The sequence below is a fragment of the Gnatocerus cornutus genome, chromosome 1 (genome assembly GCF_029298725.1).
Source record: "Gnatocerus cornutus isolate USDA-ARS CGAHR chromosome 1, icGnaCorn1.1, whole genome shotgun sequence".
In the NCBI taxonomy this organism is placed as follows: domain Eukaryota; kingdom Metazoa; phylum Arthropoda; class Insecta; order Coleoptera; family Tenebrionidae; genus Gnatocerus; species Gnatocerus cornutus.
Window position 1 is genome coordinate 15,348,958 of NC_142233.1, and position 27,741 is coordinate 15,376,698.

Sequence of the window (27,741 nt, forward strand, 5' to 3'; positions counted from 1 at the left end):
TCTCGCTTATTTTCAAAACAAACTTAAACTATGGGTGCTCATTTTACGCAGAATTTCACACGGAATCCAAAACTGGGCGACATTTTTATGTACGTCAATAAATAAGCGAATTAGAAGCGTTTAAAGTTGTTGATACTGAATTTTTAGTTCCTATATGTTAAACCTCGATGACTCCGAAACTAAGACAGATGTGGTTTTCACCATCGTTTTTCTGGCGTTTTTTGACATATGAATCCGGTCCTACAACGAATTCAAAAAATTAAAAAAAAATCAAAGGGTATAGTTCAACAATAATTTTTTTTTTATTTTTGAACGTAAATATCTTCGGAACTCTGACAGATATAAAGATGCGGTTTTCACCAACGTTTTCCTTGTCCTATAGCCCATAAAAATAATATATTACATATCCTGAATTTGAAATTTTTGCCCAAAAAATGAGTTTCTAAATTTATTTTGGTCGATATCTCGCTTATTTTCGAAGCAATCTTAAACTATCGGTGCTCATTTGATGTAGAATTTCACGCAGAATCCAGAACTGGGCGACACTTTCACCTACGTCAATAAATAACCGAATTAGAAGCCTTCAAAGTTGCGGATAGTGACTTTTTAGTTCCTGTATGAATAAACCCCAACAAGTCGCTTATTTTCAAAGCAAACTTAAACTATGGGTGCTCATTTTACGCAGAATTTCACATAGAATCCAAAACTGGGCGACACTTTTACGTACGTCAATAAATAACCGAATACGTCCACAGTAAAAGCCGACTAGATGTATAACTCGATTGATCACTCTGTGGTGGTCATGGTTGAGCATAGCCAACTGTATTTATATCCCCAACAGAAACTGGCTGATTCAAAGCCTGCTCAGAAGACCGCCCAAAAATGGGTTATTTATTAAGAAATCGGCACAAATAAGCATAAAATCCAGAAAACTCGTCAATATACAGAATTAAACTTGAAGGTAAATGTATTGGGAAAATGGAGGTCGAAATACATCAAAAAGGGAGTTTTTATTAAGATCTAACGGTCAGTTATCGAGAAATCGACACAACTGAGCATAAAACCCAGAAAACTCCTTCGTTCCGAGGGGCAAGTCATCACTTTAGCCCCTCAGAGCGAATAATAGCGCCCTCATGCGCTTTTGCTGTCCTAAGGAAGTTTCCCCATCGACAGACCCGCCTGAGAGCAACTATATGCTTTGCTAGTGGAATCTCGGCGGGTGAGCTCGATGGTGCGATTCTTCCCTGTTCTAATTTTGAACAACAAGTAGTGAGAAAAACACATCAAAATAATGTCTGGATAGGAGCCACAACTAGAAAAACTCAAATTTTATATCCAAAAACGCAAATTTAATAAAAAAAATATCTATAAATTCATTATGGCAATATGGCAGGTGGTTGCACCAGTTAAATTTCTCCACCCTTCACTGTTTTTTCTCCGAAATTCGCAACAATAGAGTCGCCGCTCACACTCACTTCCATTACTGTGGTAGTGGAGGCTAACTTCTCTACTGCGTGCACGGTCGACTGTCCATGCGACATAGTAAATGTGGATTGTATCACAGAAACACTGTTCTGAGTCACATGTGCCAACTGTCCAGGCACCAAAACCAACCTTCCTTTCGATTTCGGGAATTTCAGTGCTTGGTTCAGAACCAACGGAGCGCTCAAAGTAACCGGAACCTGTGCGAGTACGAGATCGTGTTTCTGTCCGTCGAAAACTGCAGTAGTTGACGGTTGTTCTGGCTTAACACACTTTCGGTCTTCTGCAGAAGACTTGAGTTCTTTAGGGGGAATCTTATGCCATGATCCCTTGCAACTGTAGGTTCGTACCGGAGAGCGGGGTCGGTACTCCGCGGCTAAGCGCGCACCGTGTTGTATCTCAATTGGGATTCTGTAGCGTTTCAAGTACTTGTGCAAGTTTCTAAACACTTTCGAGCGGTTGTTCGTGCTACTAATAATGGTGAAGTCCTTAGAGTATACTTCTTTAGGTTTAAGCAATCCCGACAGTATTAATTTGAGGGTTTTTTCGTCGTCCAGACCTTTGACATGGGTAAGTATCTCGGGGTTGACCACGTCAAACTGTCGCTCAACGCCTTTTTGGGGGTTGCCAGGTTCCGAGTTTTCTTCATCGGAAGGGCAGATGACGTTTTGGTTTTGGGCGGACTTTTTGGAACTACGTGGAGTTTCTTCGGGCATCTTCACAAGCCACACTTCTTGGCGGTCATCAACTTTGTTCAATTCGCTTGTTACCCGAACACCCTTACTCTGTTCCTGGTTTGTTCCTCCGGGAGCCTCACTCCCTTCGTTGTTTTCTCCACGCATTTTACCTTCTTGAGGCTTCCGAGGTTCGGAGTTTTCTTCATCGGAAAGACAAACGACGTCAGTTTGGTGTTGGCCGGAGTCTTTGGAACTACGTGGAGTGTCTCCGGGCGCCTTCACAACCCACACTTCTTGGCGGCCATCACCTTTGTCGACCTCCTCGTCCAATTCGCTTGTTTCCCGGGGATCCTCACTCTGTTCCTGGTTTGTTCCCCCGGGAGCCTCATTCACTTCGTTGTTTTCCCCACGCATTTCACCTTTTTGAGGCTTCCGAGGTTCGGTGTTTTCTTCATCAGAAAGACAAATGACCTCAGTTTGGTGTTGGCCGGAGTCTTTGGAACTACGTGGAGTGTTTTCGGGCGCCTTCACAACCCACACTTCTTGGCGGTCATCACCTTTGTCGACCTCCGTGTTCAATTCGGTTGTTTCCCGGGAACCCTCACTCTGTTCCTTGTTTCTTTCCCCGGAAGCCTCACCGTGCTCTTCGTTGTTTTCCCCGCGCATTTCCGGGTACTTCTTGTGCGCCCGCTGCTTCTCATCAACCCGCGTCAACACCGCGTTTGGGGCGCGCGGACACTCTATCACATGCTTCTCGCGACGGATCAACGACTGGAAGTTTTCCCCGCAAAAAGTGCACTTGGTGTGGGTTTTCCGCTCGTGGCGGTTCAAACTGAACAGACTGGAATACTGCGAGTGGCACACACGACACGTGTACAAAGTGTGCGTTTTCCTGGCGAGCGACACCAGGGAGAGGTCTGGTTGATTGGTATCGGCATTTTTAGACGCGAGCTGTAGAGCCGCCACGAAGGAGGATTTAGAGGATTCCAAGGAAATCGAGTCTATTTCAGGTGGCCTGACGTCATCGAGGGTTATATCTAAGGGTCGTGAGTCGAACCATTTCGTGAGCCCCGACAGATTTTTAGGTCCTGAAGGCTTGTCAACGTCGATGGTGACGGGAGGCACGGTGGGTTGAGATGAAAGAATGCTTGTCAGTGTTATTTCCTCTTGGTTTGCTCGCGTTTTGGCTTCAGCAGTGGTCTTCGGTGGAGGCCCAGCAACTCCTTCGTTTTCTTTAGCGCTATCCGAACTCAACCTCTTATTCCTTGTGTCTGTTTTTTCGTTCACACGTTTAGTACTATTTGATTCTTCACTTGTGTTCAGACGTGCGGCATTCTCTAGGGGCAACCGTCTGGTGTTCTTCTGTTTTTCCACCCCCTTGATCTTAGTGGCAGTTTCTTCCTTTAACGTCACTTCTTGGTTAGTAACTGTTACCCTAGAGCCGGGTCTTTCGTTCGGATCACTAGATTTACTCGATTCTTCAGTGGCGCTCACACTTTCCAAAGCCAACTGTGTGGCTCGCGTCTTTACCTGGCCCTCTTTGACCAATTTCGGTTTTTTACTGGCACCGCCGCTCTTCTTCTCCTCCACCACGAGACTCTTTCTTTTCCTCTCCACTTTCTTTGGTTTCTTCTCCATTCCTATATCTTCATACGTCAAACCGCGCTCTTCCACGTAGGCGTTGACCTCATCTGTCAAAAGTGTGACATATCCTCCAAGATGGCAGTTTAAACACTCCTTTGGTAAGACAAGCTTTGGGTTCCTCCGAATGATCTCTTTGACGGAAAAGTGAAGATTCGGCCCGGAGGTTTTGGGTTTTGGTGTCGTTTTGGTCATTTGAACGCTGCATCGAGCCTAGGAAAGTACATTTTTGACAGTCAAGGGTGTTTGATTAAAGTACTGAAATCGTACCTTCATATCCTTGTCGTTTTTGATGCATTTTGTTCGGAATTGGAACATTTTGATGGTGATTTGGCAGCAGACGTTGCAGACCATCTGCGAGACGGTGTCGGTCCGGCATATCTGAAAGGAGAAAAACTGCTATTCCGAGAATTCTTAAAACAAACTCGGCAGAGTTAGGAACGTTAATTTTGTTATTTGGGGCCAAAACATAAAAACAAAAGAAATGTTAAAAAAAGGCACGAAATGGACTGATTATATACAGGGCCGGGCCAGGTCATTAGTTAATCAAATACCTAAGGGCCCCCTTTAAAAGCATACGTAAACTTGTCTTCCTATCTAAAATTTCTCGAGATTTCAAGAGATAATCTTTATAAGAAGACCCGAAATCAAGTTGCCTCGGCAACAATGAGTCGAAAAAACCTCAACTTGGCTTAGCATGACATCACGAAAAGAGTGGGGGTACGCGTTAGTTTCCAATCAGATATAACCTCAAAATTCTCCACATGCAAATCGCCAAGAACTACGAAATTCCAACCAATTTTCACGGATTGCCAGTAATTCCGGTCGCTACTATACCGATGGATCTACCCCCACCCCACCGCAAACATATTCCACCTTCATGCACACTTGGATTACCTTAACCCCACACATGACTTCGATAGCTTTCGTCGTGTTTTTGTGGGGGAGTTTCGGATCGAAGACCCACAATAAATCAACAGTTTCTAGGCACAAACGACACAAATTCTCTGACATTTTTGAAGCGTACAGCACAAAAAACTCGGCCAACTGCGATCTGGAGCTACGCGACGCGACAAACCGGTCTGGAATGCGGTGAGGTGCGGCGTTGCCATGACAACCGCGATGGGGACTTTCGGCGTTATTTCCAGGAGACAGTCGGATGAGCTCCAAGGTCACTAATTTAACACTTTTGTGACGAGAATGAGCTAGTTTTGCATTATTTTACTATTATTTTACACCGTGTGCATTAATTGGGAAACTTGGCAAAGGGAGCGACATCTATCGTCGTTCGTCTGAAACGCCGAAACGGTGAACAACAAAAACGGCCTGTCTTTGAAAAGTGTTTTTGAACGGTTTAGTTGTTGAATTTTGCAAATTAACAATTTGAAATACTTTTACTTTGTGTCTAGGTCGCAGGCACTAAAGTTATAAAATTGAAAAACCCAAATACAGCTACGTTGATGTTAGTTTATGGATTTTACTTGCAAAAAAATTGTTGGAAAACATTCAATAGCCACAGGTGCATCATTTCCGTGACTATTATATAAATATGTAACTTTCTTTTAAAACCAGAGCCGAATTACAGAATAAAATCGTCAAGAACTATTAATCTGAACCGGCATAAGTCCACAACAGCCTTCTTTTAAATGCCCGAAGAATGCTTGTTTCTTTAAGACAATTATCTGCATCGAAGGGCATTTTAAATCAACAAAAATGCAAATTTTTGTTGCTTGTTAGATACTGTTGTTCACCGTTAAAACCGCCATTTTGTAGTTTGGTTGCGTGAAACTGTCAAATTCTGGGGGACAATGATGCCAACTTTGTCATCTTAGAATTTCCAAAGATGATTCATCACAAATTAAAAATAATGTGATGTGGATCTGCTAGTTTTTGTGATATTGTCAGCAATTAATAATAATTGCTGCGACTACGAGGTTAACTACCTTTGTACGTTGCACCGGGTTTTCGCAAGTGGCTTAGCTAGCACTCCAAAACGGAGGACTAGCATAGTCAGCTTGCGGAAACGAGGTGACATGGGCAACGTACAAGGGGTAGTTAGCCAGTAGTAGAAGTGGTAGTGACTACAGAGCTGGTAGTTTGTGGTCGTTGTGATTATTAAGTGGATTGTGGTCGCGTGGGACAATGTCTACCCCTATATTGTAAGTACGTAGTTTTAAGTTTAGTAGATTCTAGTACCAATGTAGTTAGTAGGAATTAGTTAGAAATAAACAATAAATACTCCCAAAACTGTGTCATTATTGAAAGACCCCGTCACAGACGTGTGCATTATTAGAAAAAAAAGTGAATTAATCTTGGCAATGATTAATTACGTTACGTTGACGGACAGCAATTTTCATGTAAAAATTGACAAATGTCAAATTCTGGGGGACAATTATGTAATCTTGACATCTTCGAATTTCAAAATTCCAACCTTACATAAAGAAATTACTGTCAACGAAAATATATTTGCAACCTAAACCCACTGTATATCAAATTTCCGACCTTAAATTCCTAAATAAATGGCAATCAAAGTGGGCATATGCAACCGACTGCACTTATCATGTACCACGTGACGCCTCTCCGATGCTCCCATTGGATCCCGTAAAATCCAGCCAACTGAAAACAAATTCCGCCCTTACTAAACACGTACCTCAACGCCCGACGTGACCTTAACGATGTCCGACAAATTATTGTCGCCGATTTTCTTGCCGAACACCCACAATAAGTCTTTTTTGTCCAAACACAACCGACACACGTTTCTGAACATTTCACTGCAAGCGCTGCAATTCTTGTGTTATCTCAGTAAGCGTGGGATACTGTGCAGATTATGTTGAGGTTATGACGTTTTATAGTGAATTTTATGACAATTTGGCGGGAGTGATGTTGCCAACATTGTCATGTTAAAATTTCCAAAAACCGGTGATTAATTAAGACTAGAACCTTAAATAAACAAGTAGGTAACTGTCAAAGTAGGCATTTTGAATATTTGTTTGAAATTTATTTGAATATTTTAATAATAATATATTAAATTTGTTTGAATATATTTTTCATATTTCTTGTTCAAAAACTGTAAAATTTCTAACTCGAAATTGTTCTCAAAGCCAACTGCAATTGGAATTTAATGAATCACACGACGACTTTGAAAATAAAACCAAAAAATTTCAACTGTTTTATGTCCAGTAAGAGCGCCAAATTTAAATGAGAAGGCCGTAAAGTCATACAAGTGTCCCAGAACGCTCGCACTTTCTTTTAATGGGAAATGCTTCATGAGTGAAAAATAGTGAAACAAAATTGAATTAAAGAATTCGTCAAGTCTACGCTACTTTGATAAAGAAAAAAACTCCTCAGCTATTTTTCTTTTGTTTTCCATCTTCAAAAGTTCATCGACCGTTAATTTTTGTCAACAAATAACCGAGTTATGGCCGTTTGAAATTTTGGGTTTTTGCCAGAGGGCCAAATTTTCGAAGGTTCGAAACAATTCATGCTCGATATCTCAGAAACTATTTGAGATATTGAGATGCGGTTTGCGCCATCGTTTTACTCGCAATTTTTTACCTAAGAAACAGTTCTTTGATTTTTCTACAGTCGAAATTTGCAAATTTTCGCGAAAATGTATGACTAAAACTATGGCCAAACATTTGATATTGATATCTCGCTTATTTCTTAGAGTAAACTGAAGTTATTATACATCAGTATACGCAGAATTTTCCGCAGATTCCAAATCTGGGATTTAAATTCAGATCCGACAACAAATAACTGAGTTATGGCCGATCAAAATTTTGGAAAGTTGATTTTCATTTTTTCTCATTTTTCCCAATTTTCAAAGTTAAATATCTCGGAAACTATTAGAGATATTGAGATGCGGTTTGCGCCATCGTTTTTCTCGGCTCATTTTACGTTAGAAAATGTTCTCAAAAGCCCAAAATTCGATAGTCGATTTTTTGCGAAAAAAAATTGCGACTCAAACGATGAAAATTTTTCATTTTTTTTATTTTTGGCCATAACTCGTAAACTATTTGTCCGATAGATCTCAAATTTGGCCAGTAGATAGATTTCGCGCTCCTCTTTCGATTGATGTGTAATTCAATGCTATTAAACGTCGTTTTCATTTTGAAAACATTGATTGAAAATCACCCTAAAATGATGTTTTCAAAACAGTTTTTGGCCAATACCTCGTTTATTTATTAAGCAAACTCAACGAATAGGGGTCTCATTTTACGCAGAATTTTACGCTGACAGCCTACTTTGACGCGAATACAAGATCCGTATTACCCAAGCACAGCACGAGCGTCCCCCTGAAAATACTTGCCTTGTTTGTTGGCGGTTTTGTTCGCTTCGCCCGCTCGAACTTATATCTGCTTGATAACCGACCGCTTTACTGTTTCAAGGGCACCATATGACAGTCGATTACTTTCTTAGACACTCCCAACAGTTGCGGTTAAAAAATATTATATAAAGTCATTTTGCACAACATTGCCAAACTTGTTAAATCTCCATTAAAAACTTCCTGTTGTTTGTTGCAACAAATGTTTAATTATTTATTTATTAAAACACTCAACTTTGACAACATGTTAACCTCAAAAATCGCTACATTCAATTTTCCCCTAATTTTCTCCCTTAAACTTTGAAAGCCTGATTTAATTTTCGAAAATTTACACAGAAGAGTGGACTGATAGCAATAAGCTGGACTTTAATTATTTATTATTCCGCCGCGTTATCAATTGATCTAATCGTCAATTCCCCGGAACGGGTGGGAACGATTTACAATGAATTTACAAGATTTCGTCTTTGTAACTATAGTTACGCTCTTGTAGCGCTGTGTTACCACGGTTACGTTATAGTTACCATAGTGATGTTCCGGTTACCATGGTGACGTTATGGTTACCATAGTTATGTTATAGTTACCACGGTTACTGGATACGTTGTGCGTTACCATGGTTACATTATATAAAACTTTTCGAAAATTGTCATTTCACGTTGGTCATGATCATATTTTATTTAGGTAATCTTTTTACAAGCGACATACCGTATGGATAACACATAACAAGACTTCGACGACCAAAATTTTTTATTCGCAAGTGTAATTCAACGATTGTGTACTTGTTTTTTCCTACGACTTCATATGAAAGTGACATTTTCCACACGGTTAAATGACTCCGAATGTTGATGTTTTCGTACATCCATTTCCCTGTCAAAATTGACAGTTATTTTGAAATACAAATGTAACTTTTGAATTTTTGTCTCAAATATCGAGACGATTCACTGTAAAATAACATGCAGAATGATAAAAATAAATTGGTTAGGTCATTTCTGACAAATCAATTTTGACAGGTCTGTGCGGATATATTCATATCACACTAGTAATTTTTAATTTCTAACCTTCTATGTGGAATACGTCACTTTTATGAGGTCGTGGAACAATGACATTTAGAATAGATAAAAGAAGAATTATTGTCGAGACTTATGGTTTCTTCCTGATGATGAAAGGTCGTAGAAAAAATAGTGTACATAACACGTCGGAAAGTGTCTTTCTTGCACTCGGCGACCTACATTCACACTCGTGCGAAATTGGTCACTTTTCGCACTTGTTATGTAATAGTTATTTACAGTCGCGTGTGGTAACTTACATTTTACAGCGCGAAATCAGTTTAAAGCACGACGGCGTAGCCCCAGTGCTTTAATGATTGAGCACTGTAAAATGGTTAACGCACAAGAGTTGTATTCAACTTTTTGGCCAAAAAACTTTTAATTTAAATAATTGGGTCTTTCAAAATTCATGAGAACTGTCACATCTGACATTTATAAATTCGGTCAATTCTGTAGTTGGTGCACAAAAAATACACAAAATGGCGCTGTTTAAAAAAATGTTTCAATATGACTTTAAAAATAGAAATATTGTCTTAATTGATATAATTGATATATTTAACTGCGTGAAACTTTCATATAGGTAGCAGTTAAAATGACATTTAGAATAAGTAAGAAGTAGGAAGTAGGGTCGTAGGAAAAAATAGTGTAGGCAACTCGTCGGAAAATCTTTCTTGCACTCGTGCATCTACACTCTTACTCGTACGAAATTTTGCACCTTTCACACTTGTTACGTAAATATCTATAGGATTCGAGTTGTATACTATACTTTTTCTATGCGATTTTTGTTTTTAGACGACGGTTATTAGAAAATGTTAGAATTACATTAACACTAAAAGCCATCGAACAAGGTAAAATAGGTAAGTGAAAAAATTGAAAGATTAAGAAGTTGTCAATGTGTGGTAAGAATCATGTAATTTTTGACATTTTAAAATTTTGAAACAAAATACAGATATGTAACAAAGCTTTTATTTCCTGCACATAAACAAACATCGCTATTTCCAAAGCTATGGTGATTTATTATAGTGCCGTGTGGTAATGTAGACAGCGTTCCAAGGCTACTGAGATTCATCACTGGTAAGTAACTGATGAAGGAACTCAAAGATGGGTGGGTCTCGACGGGTGAGCTACAGTAGTAATATGCACTGTCCCTTCCTTAAAACACGATGGCAGGAGCCGCATAAAAAAAAATTGAAATACGTATATACAAAATAATTTAATGAAAAAAATTGCCGTGTCACTATGATAAGTCTTTCAGATTTTTAACTCTAATAGTCGGCCGCACCGGCTGAACTTCCACTTTCTCCGGCGTTTTTTCGCTAATATTCGTAACCGTCGACACCGTCCTCACATCCGTAGAGCAACTCTGTGTATTCGGCATTAAAGAATCAGTAATCGAAGCTAACTTCTTCACTATCGGATCCGACGGTTGATCACTTTGCACCGTGACTGTGGAATTAGTCGTCACAGTCTGTACGTACGAAATGGTTCCCTGTGGCACCGTTGGAAACGCCCCAGGTACCAAAACAAAATTAGCATATTTCTGCCCAGGATTCAGCACCAACGACCCCCCTGAAGTCGTAATGGAGGGTGTGTTAGTCGGCACCGCAACCGACGCGAGGATGAGAGTCGTCGGAAGATCTTTATTCGTGCCGTTGGTAACCAATATCCTTTCACCTTTATTGTTGGTAAGGACACGTGATGTGGTGTGATTCGGTTGCACGATCGGTTGCTGGGGGTTCCCATGGAGTTTCTTCGCGTAGTCGCCACGTGGTTTTGGTTCTACGTGTCTTAGTTGGATGGGGACCATGTGCTCCCATGACCGCCTCTGGTGGTGCGTCGTTGGCATACACCGCGGTTCGTATTGAACGGACAACTCCTTCCCGTGTCTCACTTCGATCGGAATTTTGAACCTGTGCAAGTACTGGCGGAGGTTTTTGAACACTTTCGTGCGATTGTTCCCACCGTCAACGATAGGGCAGTCCTTCAGACCGCTGTAAAATTGTAAATTCCTCGCGGTTATTGCTCCTGTTAGGACTCCCTTGAGAACTTTGTAATCGTCGTCATGAATGCTGATGTTGTTAAGGACCTCCTTGTTGACCACGTTAAACACTCTTTGACCTTCTTTCTGGGGTGTCCGCCGAACGGAGTTTTCCTCGTCGGAGATGCAAATCACATCGTTTTCTTGTTGGCCCGAGCAAGTCGGAGCGGGCAAATCTTCCTCGCAACGCAAGAGATTCTCGAGCAAGCTCGCTGGTGGTAGTGGTAGTTCCTGTCCGTTATCAACCTTGTCGTTTTCTTTGTCACTCTCCGGGTTGGTTTCCGTTGGTCCCTCAGGAACCCCCTGATCTCCATCCTCCCCGAACGCCCCCGGATACTTCTTACGTATCTGTTCGTCTTTATCAACTGGTGTCAGTATCAACCGAGGACTCTTCATTTTGATCGGAGCGCTCGTACACCACATAAGATGCTCCTGGCGGCCGCTCAACGACCGGAACCTCTTGCTGCAAAACGGACACTTTGTATGAGTTTTCCGTTCGTGCGCCTTCAACCCGAACATACTGGTGTGTTGCGAGTCGCACACCCGGCACGTGTACAAGGGGCGGGTTTTTGGGGCGAGGGACACCAAGGAGAGGTCGGGTTGGTTGTTGGTCTCCACGTTCGGCGTGAGTTCTAGAGCCTCCACGAACGAAGATTTTGAAGTTTCGGTGTCAGTGGGGGAAGTCGAGTTGGTTCGCGTGTCTTCAACGAGAATGACGTCGTCTTCGCCTTGGATGAACAAGGGGCGGGAGACGAACCATTCTAGTAGCCCCGGCGGGGGTTGTGGGGCATTTTCCACGTCAATAATTTCAACAGGGGTCTTACTCCTTGGTGGGACGATGTGTTGAGATGAAAGAATGCTGGTCAAAGTAATTTCGGTTTCGTTTGGCTTCGACGCTGGCGGATTCTCCGGAAGATTCTCGGTTTTATCACTATTCGAATCACTGTTATTACTAGGTGGTGGTTCCGTAACCTTTTCGTTTTCTTTAGCACTATTTGAACACTGTTTTTTACTACTCGAGTCTTCATTTTCGCTAGATTTATTAGAGTCGTCACTTCCATTTTGACTTTTAGGCAACTGTTTGTCTTCTTTTTGCCCCTCCTTCGACACACTTTTCACTTTCTTTTCCTTGTTTTGCTCCGTGGCCAATTTTATTTTTTTGCTGTTGTTCTCCTCCGTCGCTTCAATTTTCCTTTTGAGCACCGGTGCGTTCTTTGGTTTCGAGTACTGCCCTATATCTTCATACGTTAATTTGTTTTCTTCCAAATAGTCATCAATTTCATCAGTTAGAAGGGTAATATACGCCCCGAGGTGGCACTTTAAACACTTCCTTGGCAGGACGATCTTTGGATACTTCTGAATGATTTCCTTGACGGAGAAGTGGAGATTCGGTCCGTAAGATTTGACTTTGTTTGCTGCCGCTTCTGCATTCGCCAACTGGATGTCGTATCGCGCCTGTAGAACATTTGTCTTAGAAAATGCAGTTTGATTAAAGTACTGAAATCGTACCTTCAGATCTTTGTCATTCTTCATGGATTTTGTGCGGAATTGGAACATTTTAATGGTGACTTGGCAGCAGGTGCTGCAGACCATCTGTGAGACTGTGTCGGTGCGACATATCTGAAAACCAAAAATGATGTTCTAGAAAAACAATGTTGAATAAGAGAAAATAAATGGTACTAAAAATTGCGCGAATCGTACGCTAGGTATAGTGTGACGTCACGAAAGTGGTGGGAGATCCAAATGTCATGCACAACCCCAATTACGCACACTTTTTATGGTACTGCGCAGTTTTCTCTCTCTATGGCACAAATTCCACAGTATTGGGTAGTGTTCTCTCTCTCTACCACACATTTAAAGGTACAGCGCAGTTTCCTCTTTCTCGCACACATTTCACCTTATTGTGCAGTTTTCTCTCTCCATCACACATATTTCACTATCTCCACGTAACAGTAAAATGAAAAATGCAGTTCTACAAAAACAGTCTTGAAAAAAGGAAATAAGTAGCACAAAAAATACCGCGGATCGTTAGCTATGACGTCAGGAAAGTGGTAGGAGAACCCAAATGTCATACATAACCTCAATTCCGGACATATCTCACGATATTACGCAGTTTTCTCAATAGATTTCACAGTACTGCGTAGTTTCCTCTCTCTCTCCCACGTCACGGTACTGCGCAGTTCGCTATCTCTATCGCATAGATTCCACAGTTCTGCGTAGTCTTATCTCTCTTTCGCGCACATTTGAGGGTACTGTGCAGTTTTCTCTTCTCTCTCCCTCAATTGTACAGATTGCAGTTTTTTTTGGCACACGTTTTACGAAATTTTACAGTTTTTTCTCTCTCTCACGCACATACTTTACGGTATTTTGCAGTTTTCTCTCTCCATCGTACATATTTCACGGTCGCCGGGTAACAAATACAAAAACACTGTTATAGTAAAAAGAAGTTAAATAAAACACAAAAAAATCCGCGGGTCGTACGCTAGGGATATTATGACGTAACTAAAATAATAGGAGCACCCAAATGTCATACATAACCTCAATTCCAAACATTTTTCACGATATTAAGCCATTTTCTTTGTCTATCCCACACATTTCACAATACTCCGTAGTTTCCGCTATGTCTATCTCTCTCACACATAAAAAGGTACTGCGCAGTTTTCTCTCTATCTCTCAGTCACACAAATTCCAGTTCTGCGTAGTTTCCTCTCTATCTCTCTCACACATTTCACAGTACTGCGCAGTTTTGTCCAAACATATTTCACGGTATTGCGCCATTTTCTTTGTATATCGCACAGATTCCACAGTTCTGCGAAGTTTTATCTCTCTCTCTCTCTCTCTCGCACACATTTTACGGTATTTTGCAGTTTACTCTCTCTCTCTAGCACACATTTCACGGTATTTTGCAGATTTCTATCTCCATCGCACATATTTCACGGTCGTCACGTAAAAGTCAAATGAACGAACATTGTTATAGGAAAAAAGTTGAATAAAACACAAAAAAACTGCCGGTCGTACGTTAGGTAAAGTATGACGTAACTAAATCAATATTAGCACTCAAATGTCATGCATAACCTCAATTCCAAACATATTTCACGGTATCGCGCAATTTTCTATGACTATCGCCTAAATTTCACAATACTGCGTAGTGTCCGCTATGGCTATCTCTCTCGCACATTTCACGGTACTGCGCAATTTGCTATGTCTATCGCACAAATTCCACAGTATTGCGTAGTTTTATCTCTCTTGCACACATTTCAAGGTACTGCGCAGTTTTTTCCTCTCTCTCTCTCCATCGCGGATTCCACAGTGCTGCGTAGTTTTTTCTCTTTCTCTCAATCGCACAAATTTCACAGAACTGCGCAGTTTTCTCTCTCCATCGCGCACACTCCACGGTCGCCACGTAACCAAAGCTGCGATATCCCCACCCATTTCGTGACGTCACACTCAAATACAGACACGTCATTTCACAAATAAACAGAATAATGCGCAAATTAATACAGAAAAACGCAAATTTTCTTCGATTTCTGCAGTCACGGATAATTTCGCCATAAAACACATCCCCACCACAAATAATTCCATCTTTCATTACCTTAACCCCACACATCACTTCGATGGTTTCCGTTATGTTTTTATTGGCGAGTTTCGGGTCGAAAACCCACAATAAATCGCCAGTTTCCAGACACAAACGACACAAATTACGCAACATTTTGAAGCGTACACTACAAAACCCAGCCGACTGAGACACCACAAGCCATGAAAGCGAAGGAGCGCAAGGCGCGGCGTGTTAAAGAGGTTTGGAATGCGGTAGGAGTGGGGCGTTGCCATGACGCCAGCAGCCGGGGTAGCGACCTCGGCCGTTGTTTCAACAAACCACGCGATGACTAAATCGAGTTTAGTAATTTTCACTCTTCCGTTCGTCACATCTCACGAAACTCCACCAATTTCCCACACCACGTGACCAGTTTCCTATGCTCCCATTGGATTCCGTCAAATCTAGCCAACTGAAAATCAATTCCACGTCGTACATACCTCGACACCTGACATAACCTTGATGATGTGCGACATTTCATTGTCGCCGATTTTCTTGCCGAACACCCACAATAAGTCTTTTGTATCCGAGCACAAACGACACACTTTTTCGAACATTTTCGCTGGAAACTCCAAATAAGAATGGAGCGACCACTCTGATGGCTCTTTTTCGGGGATCATCGAAAGCGCGTTGGCTGTGACCTCGATAATGCGGCGATGCCGGGTTGTGCTGCCCTTTTGCGCGAAATGGAGTGAGGTTAGATCGCGCCTAATGCGCGAAAAGTTGGGTTTGATTTTCTTTAAAATGAAGTTTTAAACACAAAAAGTTGACAGGCAAGAGGAATTCAACTATTTTATCATGAATCGCCTGGTAATCATGCACAATCGGGACCTGACATGTGCGCATGCGCCCGCGTACTGCGATCGGGCACGAAGACATAGCTTTGTTGCCAATTTGCCTCAAATACAAGAAAGATTCAGACTGCGTCATAGTGGGCTGCATAATCTCAGGCAGAACGTGACAACACAAAATGTCTTTTCCAGGCTCATGTTCATGTACTAAACTGAAAAAACTGTATAAAAGTTCCACACTGAGGATCGAACCTACTATACATCGCTTTTTTCCAGACTGGTGAAAATTGTTTCAAATTCAAATTCAAACTCAAATTGATTTTTTTTCTGTCGGGGATAAGTAATCTAATGTCACTCTAAAGATATTCATGGTACTTTATGTAGTTGTTAAAGGCTAATCCCTGGTCGTACTGCCTTACTAAGCTTACAATAAATTGAAATTTGATTACATTTCTGGTTGACACACCCACAACGCTGTTGCTTACTACTTCGGTGTTTTTGTCCCATTTTACGCTGAAAGGAGAAAAGTTTCAAAAACCCTAACTATTTTTAGCGCAAAACAAGAACCGTCAAAATTAATTTGTCAAAGTAATGACATTAACGAAATCCCCAATTTGTGAGATACAAAGCCATTTGTCTCTCATCTAATAACAATTATTTAGTAAAAAACATTCGTTCAAAAAAACAAATTTACGCTTAAACATTCTTTTTCTATCGAATTGCACGATGAGTGGAAAAACACTACCAATTGCAGATGTAATGTTTAATTGTAGTGTTTAAAGGAATCAAACGAAAAATTTTATTAACGTTCAGAATAATTTTGCCCTTCCATCCTTTCATTTTTGTTATAATTTGAATTAAAATTTACGTTTGAAAGTCTGTTTTAAACTTTAAAAACTAGATACACGATAAAATAGCAGCAAATAGTAGTAAGAAAAAGGTTTTTCAGCTCGTGAAAAGTTAATTAAGTCGCTGCATTCGTTAATTCAACCCCTTTGTAGTCATTCGAAAACCATCATTTTTCATTACTTGTAGAACAATCTACTATGAATTCATACGGAGTCCATTTATTCCAATAATTAACGAATTTTAAAAATCAAAAGTAAATTCAAAATTATAATAATCTTAATTGAGAAACCGGGTTTTATTGGGCGGTTAAAATTAGGGTTGCTAGATTTGATTTATGTATGTGGCAAGAAGTGAGTAATACCTTCACGCTATTATTTTTCCTTCTTCTGGGAATTATTTTATAAACAACCTGCTTTACACAACTCTTTATACATGCAACCGCACCTCTAAACTCAAACGATTTGGCAACGTTGCAGGCCGTCTGTACCCGAACGCTGTCAAAAATGTCAGCCGTCATTTTTCAGGTCCCGATTCTGCATGATTACCAATCGCCTACTTTACTTTTATAAATAATAGAATTGCATTATATGTGAAAGAAATACTAAATTATAAGCGAGTAATGTTGAATAATATACTTATTATACAACAAGTGATATAATGTGACTTTATTACGTCACTCATTTTAGTCTTAGATAAAATGTGTATATTAATTTCACTGTTTTTTTTCTTTTTTTTTTCAATACACCTACTAGGTACAATTAACGGATATATCAGCGAGAAGCCCTCTTGATTTATTCCCGCCTGCAAAGGTTCACCGACCATGGCCTACTTCGACACGAATGAGGGAACGGTCTGTCACCCTCTCGATATAATAACGCAACCTGAATAATAATTATCACAGCCTCCTTGATGCAGCCTTGCAATTTAGAAATCGAGGTGGCCACCGTAGATAACTTGACCTTTACGCTCGTGTTTTTCAATGCAGATTCTTGAATTTCGCCAAGTTGCACTTTCAACATTTTAACGATGTGGTGACCCGCGATTGCAGGTCGTTTCAAGGCGAAAACACGTGTTTCGGTTTTTTCCCGGAAACCCAAACAGATGCGGTCACTAGATCTGTTATAATAAACAACTTTCCTTTTCCGAGATCGTAGTAGGTCGTAGTGGCGTTTTAATAAAATGTGTGCAAAGAAAAGTTAAAAAATTAAAAAAACAGAAAATACACGACCCCTAATTTATTTCGGTCGATATCTCGCTTGTCTTTCAAGCGAATTTAAGTTTTGGGGTACTCAATTACGCAGAATTTCACGCGGATTCCAAATCCGTGCTCAAAATCCACATACGGCAAAAAATAGCGGAGTTATCGATGATTGAAGTTTCGAATGGTCGATTTTTTTTTAAAATGTCGGTGCTCAATATCACTGAAATTACGACAGATAGAAAGATGCGGTTTTTGTCATCGTTTTTCTGGGGCTTTTGTTCAAAATTCGATGCTCAATTTTTTCGAAAAATAAAAATTGTAGACTCAAATGATGAAAAATATTGAACTTTTTGTTTTTGACTGTTTCTCGTAAACTACTTGTCTTATCGATCTAAAATTTGGACACATAATAGACTTTAAGATCCTCTTTCGATTGATATATAACACAAGCCGCTAAACGTCGCTTTCGCCCTAAAAAAATGTTTTGAAAATTTCTCCTAAAGGACCGCCAAAAAAAACTTTTTCGGTCAATTTCTCCTTTATTTTAAAGGTCCGATAATATCGGAGGCTACAAAAGATAAAGACGGTTTTAGCCATCGTTTTTCTCGCATTTTGTTTGTTAAGAATATAGTTTTCCATTTTTCGGAATTTTTCGAAATTAAATTTTTTCAAAAAGAAATTTCGACTAAAGTTACCAAGTCGATTTCGGTCAATTTCTCGCTTATTTTTCGAGTAAATTTTAGTTATATGGTACTCATTTTACGCCGAATTTTACGCAGATTCCAAATTTGTCCTCAAAATCCCCCGACGGCAATAAATAACGGAGTTATGGACGATTAAAGTCTCGGATAGTCAAGTTTTATTTTTAAAAATTAAATATTCAATATTTCCGAATTTACGACAGATAGAAAGATGCGGTTTTCGTCATCGTTTTTCTCACATTTTGTTTGTTAAGAATCTGGTTATACAGTTTTCGGAAATCAAAAATTAACTTTTTTCAAAAAATAAAGTTTGACCAAAGCTCATCAGTCGATATCGATTTTTTGCTTATTTTTCGAATAAACTCTAGTTATATGGTACTCATTTTACGCAGAATTTCACGGAGATTCTAAATGTGTACTCAAAATTTACGCACGACGACAAATAACTGAGTTATGGCCGATTAAAGTTTTGGATCGACGATTTTTATTTTTGAAAATTTCAATGCTCGACATTTCTGAAATATCTAGTCTATTTGTGGCGCAAATTAACGTTGTTTCGACTCATTTTACGCAGAATTTTACGCAGAATACAAAACAGTGCAAATTTTTCACGTACTTAAACAAATAACGTAGTTATAACCGATTAAAGTTTGGGTCGTCAATTTTTATTTTCGACATTTTCATGCTAAATATCTTTGAAACTACGACAAATAGAAAGCTTTGGTTTTCGACAATTTTTTTTTCTAGCGCTTTTGTTGGTTAAAACCGCTCTCAGATACCCAAAATTTGATGGTTGATTTAAAAAAAAAAACACGACTAATTCTACGTGAGTCGATATCGATCAATTTCTCGCTTATTTTTCGAGTAAACTTTGGTTATATGGTACTCATTTTACGCAGAATTTTGCGCAGATTCTAAATCCGTACTCAAAATTTGCGCACGACGACAAATAACTGAGTTATTGCCGATTAAAATTTTGGATACACGATTTTGATTTTTGAAAATTTCAATGCTTGATATCTCTGAAACTACGACAGATAGAAAGATGCGGTTTTCGTCATCGTTTTTCTTGCGCTTTTGTTGCTCAGAATCCGCTTTAAGATATCCAAAATTCGCCGGTCCATTTTTCAAAAAAAAAAATTGCCTCAAACGATTAAAAAAAAATGGACTTTTCGATTTTTGAACGCTTCTTATAAACCACTTATCCTACCGGTCTAAAATTTGGACAGATTATAGACTTCAACCTGCTCTTTCGATCGATATAGGACACAAAGACATTAAACGTAGTTTTGACCTTGAGACTGTCTTTTGAAAATCACCCCAAAAAGGCCTCCTGAAAATCTTTTTTTGGTTAATTTCTACATTATTTGTGGCACAAATTTATGTTGTTGGGGCTCATTTTACGCAGAATTTCGCGCAAAATCCAAAGGTGAGCGAATTTTTCACATACGTCAACAAATAACTGAGTTGTGACTGATTCAAATTTGAAGTTGTTGCTAGAGGCCCAGAATTTTATTCGTAAATTTAACTCACACGATATCTCGCTTATTTGCGAAGCAAACTAACATTATTTGAGCTCATTTTACGCAGAATTTCGCGTGGATTCTAAAACTTCCCTATGCCAACAAATAACCAAATCAGAGGCGATTGAAGGAGATATTAGCACAGCCTCCTCCCTCAAATTCCGTTCCTTTCCTGTCATTGTCAAACTTCAAAATTCCCGCACAATGGAAATCGAAAACAAACTCGACGAAGACTTCATCTTCTACCTCGGCTTCGTCAACTCGTACTTAAAGCACGTGCGCGACCCGGACATGCGCTTCCACTGCGAGGTAAACTCTCCTTCTTACTTCTTCCTTTCAACAGTTCTTTCCAGCAATGGCTCCACAAGCTCTGCGGCGAGCCTGCCCACAGCATCGAAAAGAAGCGCGGCCGCAACATCTACCTCTCGCAGCTCCTCCTCTGCATGCAGACCGGCGTCCTGGCGCGAGAGTTCCAAGTCCCTGTCCACGACGTCGACTTGACGAACGCCATCAACGTCTTCGAGCTGGCGGAGGAGGAGAACGCCACGGCACTCCCGGAGTGGCTGCAAGACAACGAGGGGGGACTTTCGGATCGGCGCCCCAGAAACGCGAAGAACGGACGGACGTACTTGGCGACGAGGACGCTGCCGGATGGACAAGGCGCGTTCGCTTACGTCGCCGTGAGCTTGGAGGAGGAGGAACCCAAGTGGCTGGGAGGGGGCGAAGGGTGAGTACCCACCTCCCCTTCTTGACTAATTTTCCGTCTTCCAGAGTCTTCGACAAGCACATGGAGCGGAAGTACCAAGAGGAAGTCCCAGAGTACGAAATGGAGAAGATCCTCGCGCGGAGGAAGGACCCAAAAGAACGCGAAAAAGTCATCACGTTCTACAAGGTCCTCTTGACCAACATCGAGGACGAGTTGGACGGTGCGCCCCCATTTTCTCCTCGTCCCCAAATCAAACTCTTTTGCAGAGAAAGTCCAACCGGGCCAAAACCAGACCATCAGCGGGCTGCTGGAGCAACTCGAACAAGACATGCGGGACCGCAACCAGTTCGACGCCTTCCAACACTTACCTCCGGAGAAGCTAAGAATCGAGCTCCTTCTGCTCCTCCACGACCGCATCCAAACCCGGGTCAACAAAGTGATGAAGCGCGAAGAGCTCCTGGACGAGATTGAGGAGCTCATCGAAGCAAAGTCGCTCTTCGAGACCTCGGTGACTCTTGAAGACAAGTTCCTCCTTCCTCCTTACATGTGGGAGCAGGCGATTAACAAAGCGCCGAACCGCAAGCACTTGGAGAAGCTAAGGGACACCTACCCCATGATCCTCGTGGAGAAGTAAACTCAAAGAGTGTTAAGACGTTCGGTGACGGTTTTCCTCAGGTTCGTCAAGCTCCTCTCCGACCACAAAGAAGAGATCGCGCTTCGAATGCAGCGCCGCCACGAGAACATCGCCGCGCAGATGAAGCACGAGCTGAATAAGGAAGACGACAAGGGGAAGAGGATGTTGGAGAAGGCGCAGGCTTCTCATGACGCCGCTGCCGAGATTCACAAGGCCGTGAAGGAGGCGTATTTGAAGAAGTGCGACGCGGACAAGAAGAACATGGAGAAGACGTCGGTGCCGCTGTCCAAACACTCCGAGATGTATAATCAGATGAGGGAGGCGCTGCTGGACACTTATAAATCCGTCGAGGTGCGTTTAGGAGGGTGTTTCGTGGTGTTTGAGGGTGTTTTTGCAGAATGAAGCACAGAGGGGGAAGGTGCTTGCGGCGCAGATTGGGGAGATGAGTGAACAGACGCAGGAGTGTCTGCAAACGACGGAGAAGAATGTGCAGAAGATTGAAGAGAAGAATTTGGAGATTATGAGGAATATTAAGAGGCTGAGCGCGGCGATTGAAAATCAACAGAAGAGGATCGAGCAGTTTAGTAAAATGGGGATGAAGAGAGGTGGAAGTCAGCAGTATGACGTGTTATTTTAAACTTTCGGCTTTTAATAAATTTTTTGGATTCTATTGAGTTGTTTTTGTATCTGGTTTGACAGTTTTATTTGACGTTTTGGAAATGCCAAACAACATTTTGACATTTTAGGTAATTTTGGGCTGTCAAAATCTGTTGTGTGAGTATGAGTTAATAACAGACATGACTTCTCCGCTTCGATGCAAATTTTGATTACCAATTCTTACCTTTGAATGTTGGTTGTGGGTTGAAGCACACGTTCCAAGGTCAAAGAACTGTGTTTAAATAAAAACGAAACAAATAATTGTAGTACAGGCAACCAAATATACACAATAACAAATCTATAATAACTGGTCTCTTTTGCTCTACAACTCTGTAATTTAAGACACCTTTTAAGCACAAGAGAGAGAACAATCCTGCTAAATTTTGTTGTTGTAGCACTAAAAATACTAAATCTACAACCCGCAGATCAGAAAGGGGTAATTTTTTATTTATTTCAATACAAAAAAATCGAAAATCTTGTCTTTTTTGCTCTCTAATTCTGTAGTTTTGCATGCTTTTTAAGAGCAAACACTCCTGCAAAATTTTGTTGCTGCAGCATTAAAAGTACTAGAACTAGAACATTTTTTTATTCATCTTAAAAAGAAAAAATTCTAAAATTTGTCTCTTTTGCTCAATAATTCTGTAATTTGTCATACTTTTAAAGCATCCCAAAGAGAACAGTTTTGGCAACCTTAGTTGTTGTAGCACTAAAATTACTAAATCTATAGTCGTTAGAACAAACTGAGAAAAATTTTTATTGATCTCAAAAATTAAATTTTTTAAAATTTGTCTCTATAATTTTGTAATTTCGCATGTTTTTGAAACAAAAAACATTGTTGTCAAATTTAGTTGCTGTAGCACTAAAATGACTAAATCTACAACTCATAGAACAAAATGGGGACATTTTTCATTTATCTAAAAAATAGAAAACTCTAAAATTTGTCTTTTTTGCTCTATAATTTTGAAAATTTGCACGTATTCTGTCCAATTTAGTTGCTGTAGCATTAAAATTACCAGATCTACAGCCCTCAAATAAATTTTGAAAAAAAAAAATCGAAAAACTCTAAAATTTGTCCCTTTTGATCTGTAATTCTGTAATTTTGCATGCTTTTTAGTAATCTCAGAAAGAACATTCCTGTCAAATTTAGTTGTTGTCGCATTAAAATTTCCAGATCTACAACCTTTAGAACATTTTGGGAACATTTTTTATTTATTTAAAAAATAAAAAATTGAAAATTTGTTTTTTTTGCTCTATAATTTTATAATCCGAAAGTAAAAAGTTATGCCAAATTTAGTTGTTGTAGCACTAAAGTTACTAATCGATAGCCTTTAAAACAAAATAGGGACATTTTGTATTTATCTTAAAAATAAAAAAATCTAAAATTTGTCTCTTTTGACTATAATTTTTAAATTTTAAGCACCTTAGAGAAAACACTCCTGCCAAATTTAGTTGCTGTAGCATTAAAATTACTAAATCTACGACCCTCAGAACAAAATGGAATCATTTTTATTTATCTCAAAAATAAAAAATTCTAAAATTTGTCTCTTTTGCTCAATAATTCTGTACTTTGCCATGCTTATGCTTTAGAAGCATAAGTTAAGCATAGTTTTGCATGCTTTTTTAAACATCTCAGAGCACTGCTGCAAAATTGTTGGGGTAGCATTAAAATTACTAGAATTAGAACATTTTTTTTATTTGTCTCAAAAAGAAAAAAATTTAAATTTTATTTCTTTTGCTCAATAATTCTGTAATTTGACATGTTTTTAAAGCATCTCAAAGGAAACAGTTTTGCCAACCTTAGTTGTTGTAGTACTAAAATTATTAAATTTACAGTCTTTAGACCAAACTGAGAACATTTTTTATTGATCTCCAAAAATAAAAATTTTTAAAATTTGTTTCTTTTGTTCCATAATTCTGTAATTTCGCACGTTTTTGAAGCACCTCAAAAAAACACTCTGGTTAAATTTTGTTGCTGTAGCACTAAAATGACTAAATCTACCGCTTTCAGAACAAAATAGTCATTTTTTATTCATCTCAAAAATAAAAAATTCTAAAATTTGTCTCCTTTGATTTATAATTCATTAATTTTGCATACTTTTTAATTACTTCAGAGAGAACACTTTTGCCAAATTTTGTTGCTGTAGCATTAAAATTACCAGAAATAGAGCCCTCAGAACATTTTGAGAACATTTTTTAATTCTCCCAAAAATATATATTTTTTTAATTTTGCTTTTTTTTTCACTTTAATTCTATCCTTTGACACACTTTAAAAACATCTCAGAGAGAACAATTTTGCCAAATTTAGTTGTTGTAGCACTAAAATTACTAGATCCACAGCCTTCCGAACATTTTGGGACCATTTATTTATTATTCATCTCAAAAATAAAAAATTCTTAAAACTTGTTTTTTTTTTCCTCTATAATATTGAAAATTTGCATGCCTTTTAAGCACCTCAGAAAGAATTCTTATGCCAAATTTAGTTGCTGTAGCAATTAAATTAGTTGCTGTAGCAATTAAATTACCAAATCTACTGCCCTCAGACCAAAATAGGGACATTTTTTATTCATCTCCTAAAATAAAAAATCTCATTTTTTTTGTTTTATGAGTCTGTATTTTTTTATGATTTTTAATCACTTCAGAGAGAATACTCCTGCTAAATTTAGTTCCTGTAGCATTAAAATTACTACGTCTACAGCTCTCGGAACATTTTGGGAACATTTTTTATTCATCTCAAAAATAAAAAACTCTAAAATTTGTCTTATTTGCTCTATAATTCTATAAGTTGGCACACTTTTTAAATATCTCAGAGAGAACAATCTTGCTAAATTTTGTTGTTGTATCACTAAAATTATTAAATCCACAGCTTTCAAAACAAAATGGGGACATTTTTTATTCATCTTAAAAATAAAAAAAAATTAAAAACTTGTTTTTTTACTCGATAATTCCAAAATTTTGCATGCTTTTTAAGAACCTCAGAGTAAACACTCCTGCAAAATTTTGTTTCTGTAGCAATAAAATTACTAGATCTAGAATATTTTTTTATTCATTTTAAAAAAAAATCTAAAACTTGTCCCTTTTGCTCCATAATTCTGTAATTTGCCATGCTTTTAAAGCATGCCAAAGAGAAGAATTTTGCCAACCTTAAATGTTGTAGCACTAAAATTACTAAAGTACTACAGTCCTTAGAACAAAGTAAAAACATTTTTTCTTGATCTCAAAGATAAAAAAATTTAAAATTTGTCTCTTTTCTTTTATAATTCTGTAATTTCGCATATTTTTGAAGCACCTCAAAAAAAAACACTGTTGTCAAATTTAGTTGCTGTAGCACTAAAATGACTAAATCTACAGCCCGCAGCACAAACTGGGGTCATTTTTTATTAATTTAAAAAAAAATCTAAAATTTGTTTCTTTTGCTCTATATTTCTATAATTTTGCACACCTTTCAAGTACCTCAGAGCGAACAGTTTTGCCGACTTTAGTTGTTGTAGCACTAAAATTACTAAATCTACAGCCCTCGGAACAGAATGGGGTCAATTTTTATTCACTTAAAAAATACAAATTCTAAATTTTTTGCTGTATAACTCTACAATTTGACATACTTTTTAAACACCTCAGAAGGAAAAATCTTGCTAAATTTAGTTGCTGTAGCACTAATATTATTAGATCAACAGCTCTTAAAACAAAATAATTTTTTATTGATATGAAAAATAATTCTAAAATTTGTTTCTTTTGCTCTATAATTCTGTAATTTTGCACGCTTTTTAGTAACTTCAGAAAGAACATTCCTATCAAATTTAGTTGCTGTCTTATTACAATTACCAGATCTACAGCCTTCAGAACATTTTTGGGAACATTTTTTAATCATTTAAAAAACAAAAAATTCTAAATTTATCTTTTTTGTTGTATAATTCTATAATTTGGCACACTTTTCAAACATCTGAGAGAGAACAATCTTGCCAAATTTAGTTGTTGTAGCACTAAAGTTACTAAATCTATAGTTTTCAAAACAAAATAGGGATATTTTGTATTCATTTCAAAAATAAAAAAATTCTAAAATTTGTCTCTTCCGATTTATATTTTTTTAATTTTGCATACTTTTTAATCACTCCAGTGAGAACACTTCTGCTAAATTTAGTTGCTGTCGCATTAAAATTACCAGAAATAGAGCCCTCAGAAGATTTTGGGAACATTTTTTAATCATTCCAAAAACAAAAAATTCTAAAATTTTTTTTTGTGCTCGTTAATTCTATACTTTGACACACTTTTTGAACATCTCAGAGAGAACAACCTTGTTAAATTTAGTTCTTGTAGCGCTAAAATTACCAGATCTACAGTCCCCAGATCAAAATGGGGACATTTTTTAGTCATCTCAAAAATAAAAGAATTCTAAAATTTGTTTCATTTGCTCTATAATTCTATAAGTTGCCACACTTTTTAAATATTTCGGAGGGAACAATCTTGCCAAATTTTGTTATTGTAGCAGTAAAATTACTAGATCCATAGCCTTCAAAACAAAATGGGGACGTTTTTTATTCATCTTAAAAATAACATTTTTTAAAACTTGTCATTTTCACTCAATAATTCCGAAATTTTGTACGCTTTTTAAGCACCTCAAAGAAAACACTTCTGCTAAATTAAGTTGCTGCCGCATTAAAATTACCAGCAATAGAGCCCTCAGAAGATTTTAGGAACATTTTTTCAATCATCCAAAAATAAAAAACTCTAAATTTGTTTTTTTTTGCTCTATGTATAATTCTATAATTTGACACTTTTTAATTATCCCAGAAAGAACAATCTTACGGAATTTAGTTTCTGTAGCATTAAAATGATCATATCCACAGCCCTTCGAACAAAATTTTTTATTCATCTACAAATTATTTTTTTTTAATTTGTTTTTTGCTCTATAATAATTCTTTAATTTTGCATGACTTTTGAGCACTCCAGAGAGAACGCTCCTGCCAAATTTAGATGCTGTAGCACTAAAATTACCAGATCCACAACTCCCAGAACTTAATCGGACATTTTTTATTCATCTCATAAATAAAAAATTCTAAAATTGGTTATTTTTTGCTTGATAATTTTGTAATTTGGCATACTGTTAGAACACATTAAAGATAAGAATTTGGTCAAATTTAGTTGCTGCAGCATCAAAATTTATAAAAAATAAAGACATTCTACATTTGACGTGAATTTGCGAAAAAAAATTGAACTCGAGATTTAAAACTAGTGCAATTTAAAATTGACCAATCATAAAGTTCTTATTAATTAATATGCAAATATTTTATACATGAAAAATGGCTTTGTGATTGGTTAATTTCAACAAATGCGAAGCAACTAGTCGTAATATAGGCAACCAAATATACACATTTGCATCAACAGAATACATATATTCACTCCCCTACACCTTAGATTATAGCAATTTTATATTTTGACTCGAAATCTTCTGCTTCATATCTCCGTACATCAAAATGAACTCCATCTTCTCTTATCGAACACGAAATTACAAAGTTCCATCAGTGTGGGGCAGAAATGATCCCCTTGAAGGCGCCGTGGCTTAGTTGGTTAAAGCGCCTGTCTAGTAAACAGGAGATCGGGGGTTCGAATCCCCCCGGGGCCTCAAATTGTCTCTCAGACATCACTTTTTTCCGAAACTTCCTCAATTTTTTTCGATTTCTGATATGAGAGTCTCTTCACATTGTTGGTCCAGTTAGATTCCAAAGTTCCGTGGAAGATGTAAAATGTAATACAGAAAGTTTTCGGGAGATGGCGCCACTGAACATGTTTCCGAATTTTTCAACAAGTTGTCGGTTCTTCTCTCTTTTTCATTACGAAATTGGAATGCAACAGGTGCGATGGTAATGTAAATCACTGCTCAATCGCCG

At 38.4% G+C, this 27,741-nt stretch overlaps 3 protein-coding genes and 1 non-coding gene across 6 annotated transcripts; 2 read left to right on the forward strand and 2 right to left on the reverse strand.

The window, feature by feature from the left end:
* Positions 1–1,358: 1,358 nt before the first annotated feature.
* LOC148180486 (uncharacterized) lies at positions 1,359–6,642 on the reverse strand. Of its 2 annotated transcripts, none has more exons than XM_088048483.1 (3): positions 6,451–6,642; positions 4,071–4,181; positions 1,359–4,013 (listed from the first exon to the last, which is right to left on the reverse strand). In XM_088048483.1, exons 1-3 carry the CDS (start codon positions 6,565–6,567, stop codon positions 1,407–1,409), a joined length of 2,835 nt encoding a protein of 944 aa, XP_087904609.1. In that variant the 5' UTR covers positions 6,568–6,642; the 3' UTR covers positions 1,359–1,406. The 2 variants fall into 2 exon arrangements, with proteins under 2 accessions (XP_087904609.1, XP_087904610.1); XM_088048484.1 differs by lacking the exon at positions 6,451–6,642 and adding an exon at positions 4,698–4,948.
* A 3,473-nt stretch (positions 6,643–10,115) lies between these two features.
* LOC148180487 (uncharacterized) lies at positions 10,116–15,540 on the reverse strand. Of its 2 annotated transcripts, none has more exons than XM_088041401.1 (3): positions 15,238–15,540; positions 12,715–12,825; positions 10,116–12,660 (listed from the first exon to the last, which is right to left on the reverse strand). In XM_088041401.1, the coding sequence occupies exons 1-3, from the start codon at positions 15,415–15,417 to the stop codon at positions 10,405–10,407; spliced, it is 2,547 nt and encodes an 848-aa protein (XP_087897527.1). In that variant the 5' UTR covers positions 15,418–15,540; the 3' UTR covers positions 10,116–10,404. The 2 variants fall into 2 exon arrangements, with proteins under 2 accessions (XP_087897527.1, XP_087897537.1); XM_088041411.1 differs by lacking the exon at positions 15,238–15,540 and adding an exon at positions 14,798–15,225.
* A 4,327-nt stretch (positions 15,541–19,867) lies between these two features.
* LOC148180488 (uncharacterized) lies at positions 19,868–21,840 on the forward strand. Its single transcript, XM_088041080.1, has 6 exons — positions 19,868–20,171; positions 20,216–20,589; positions 20,634–20,788; positions 20,835–21,198; positions 21,244–21,553; positions 21,600–21,840. Exons 1-6 carry the CDS (start codon positions 20,067–20,069, stop codon positions 21,837–21,839), a joined length of 1,548 nt encoding a protein of 515 aa, XP_087897206.1. The 5' UTR covers positions 19,868–20,066; the 3' UTR covers position 21,840.
* Positions 21,841–27,402: 5,562 nt separating this feature from the next.
* TRNAT-AGU (transfer RNA threonine (anticodon AGU)) lies at positions 27,403–27,476 on the forward strand. The gene has a single exon. It is a non-coding gene; the product is annotated as a tRNA-Thr (tRNA).
* Positions 27,477–27,741: the final 265 nt, after the last annotated feature.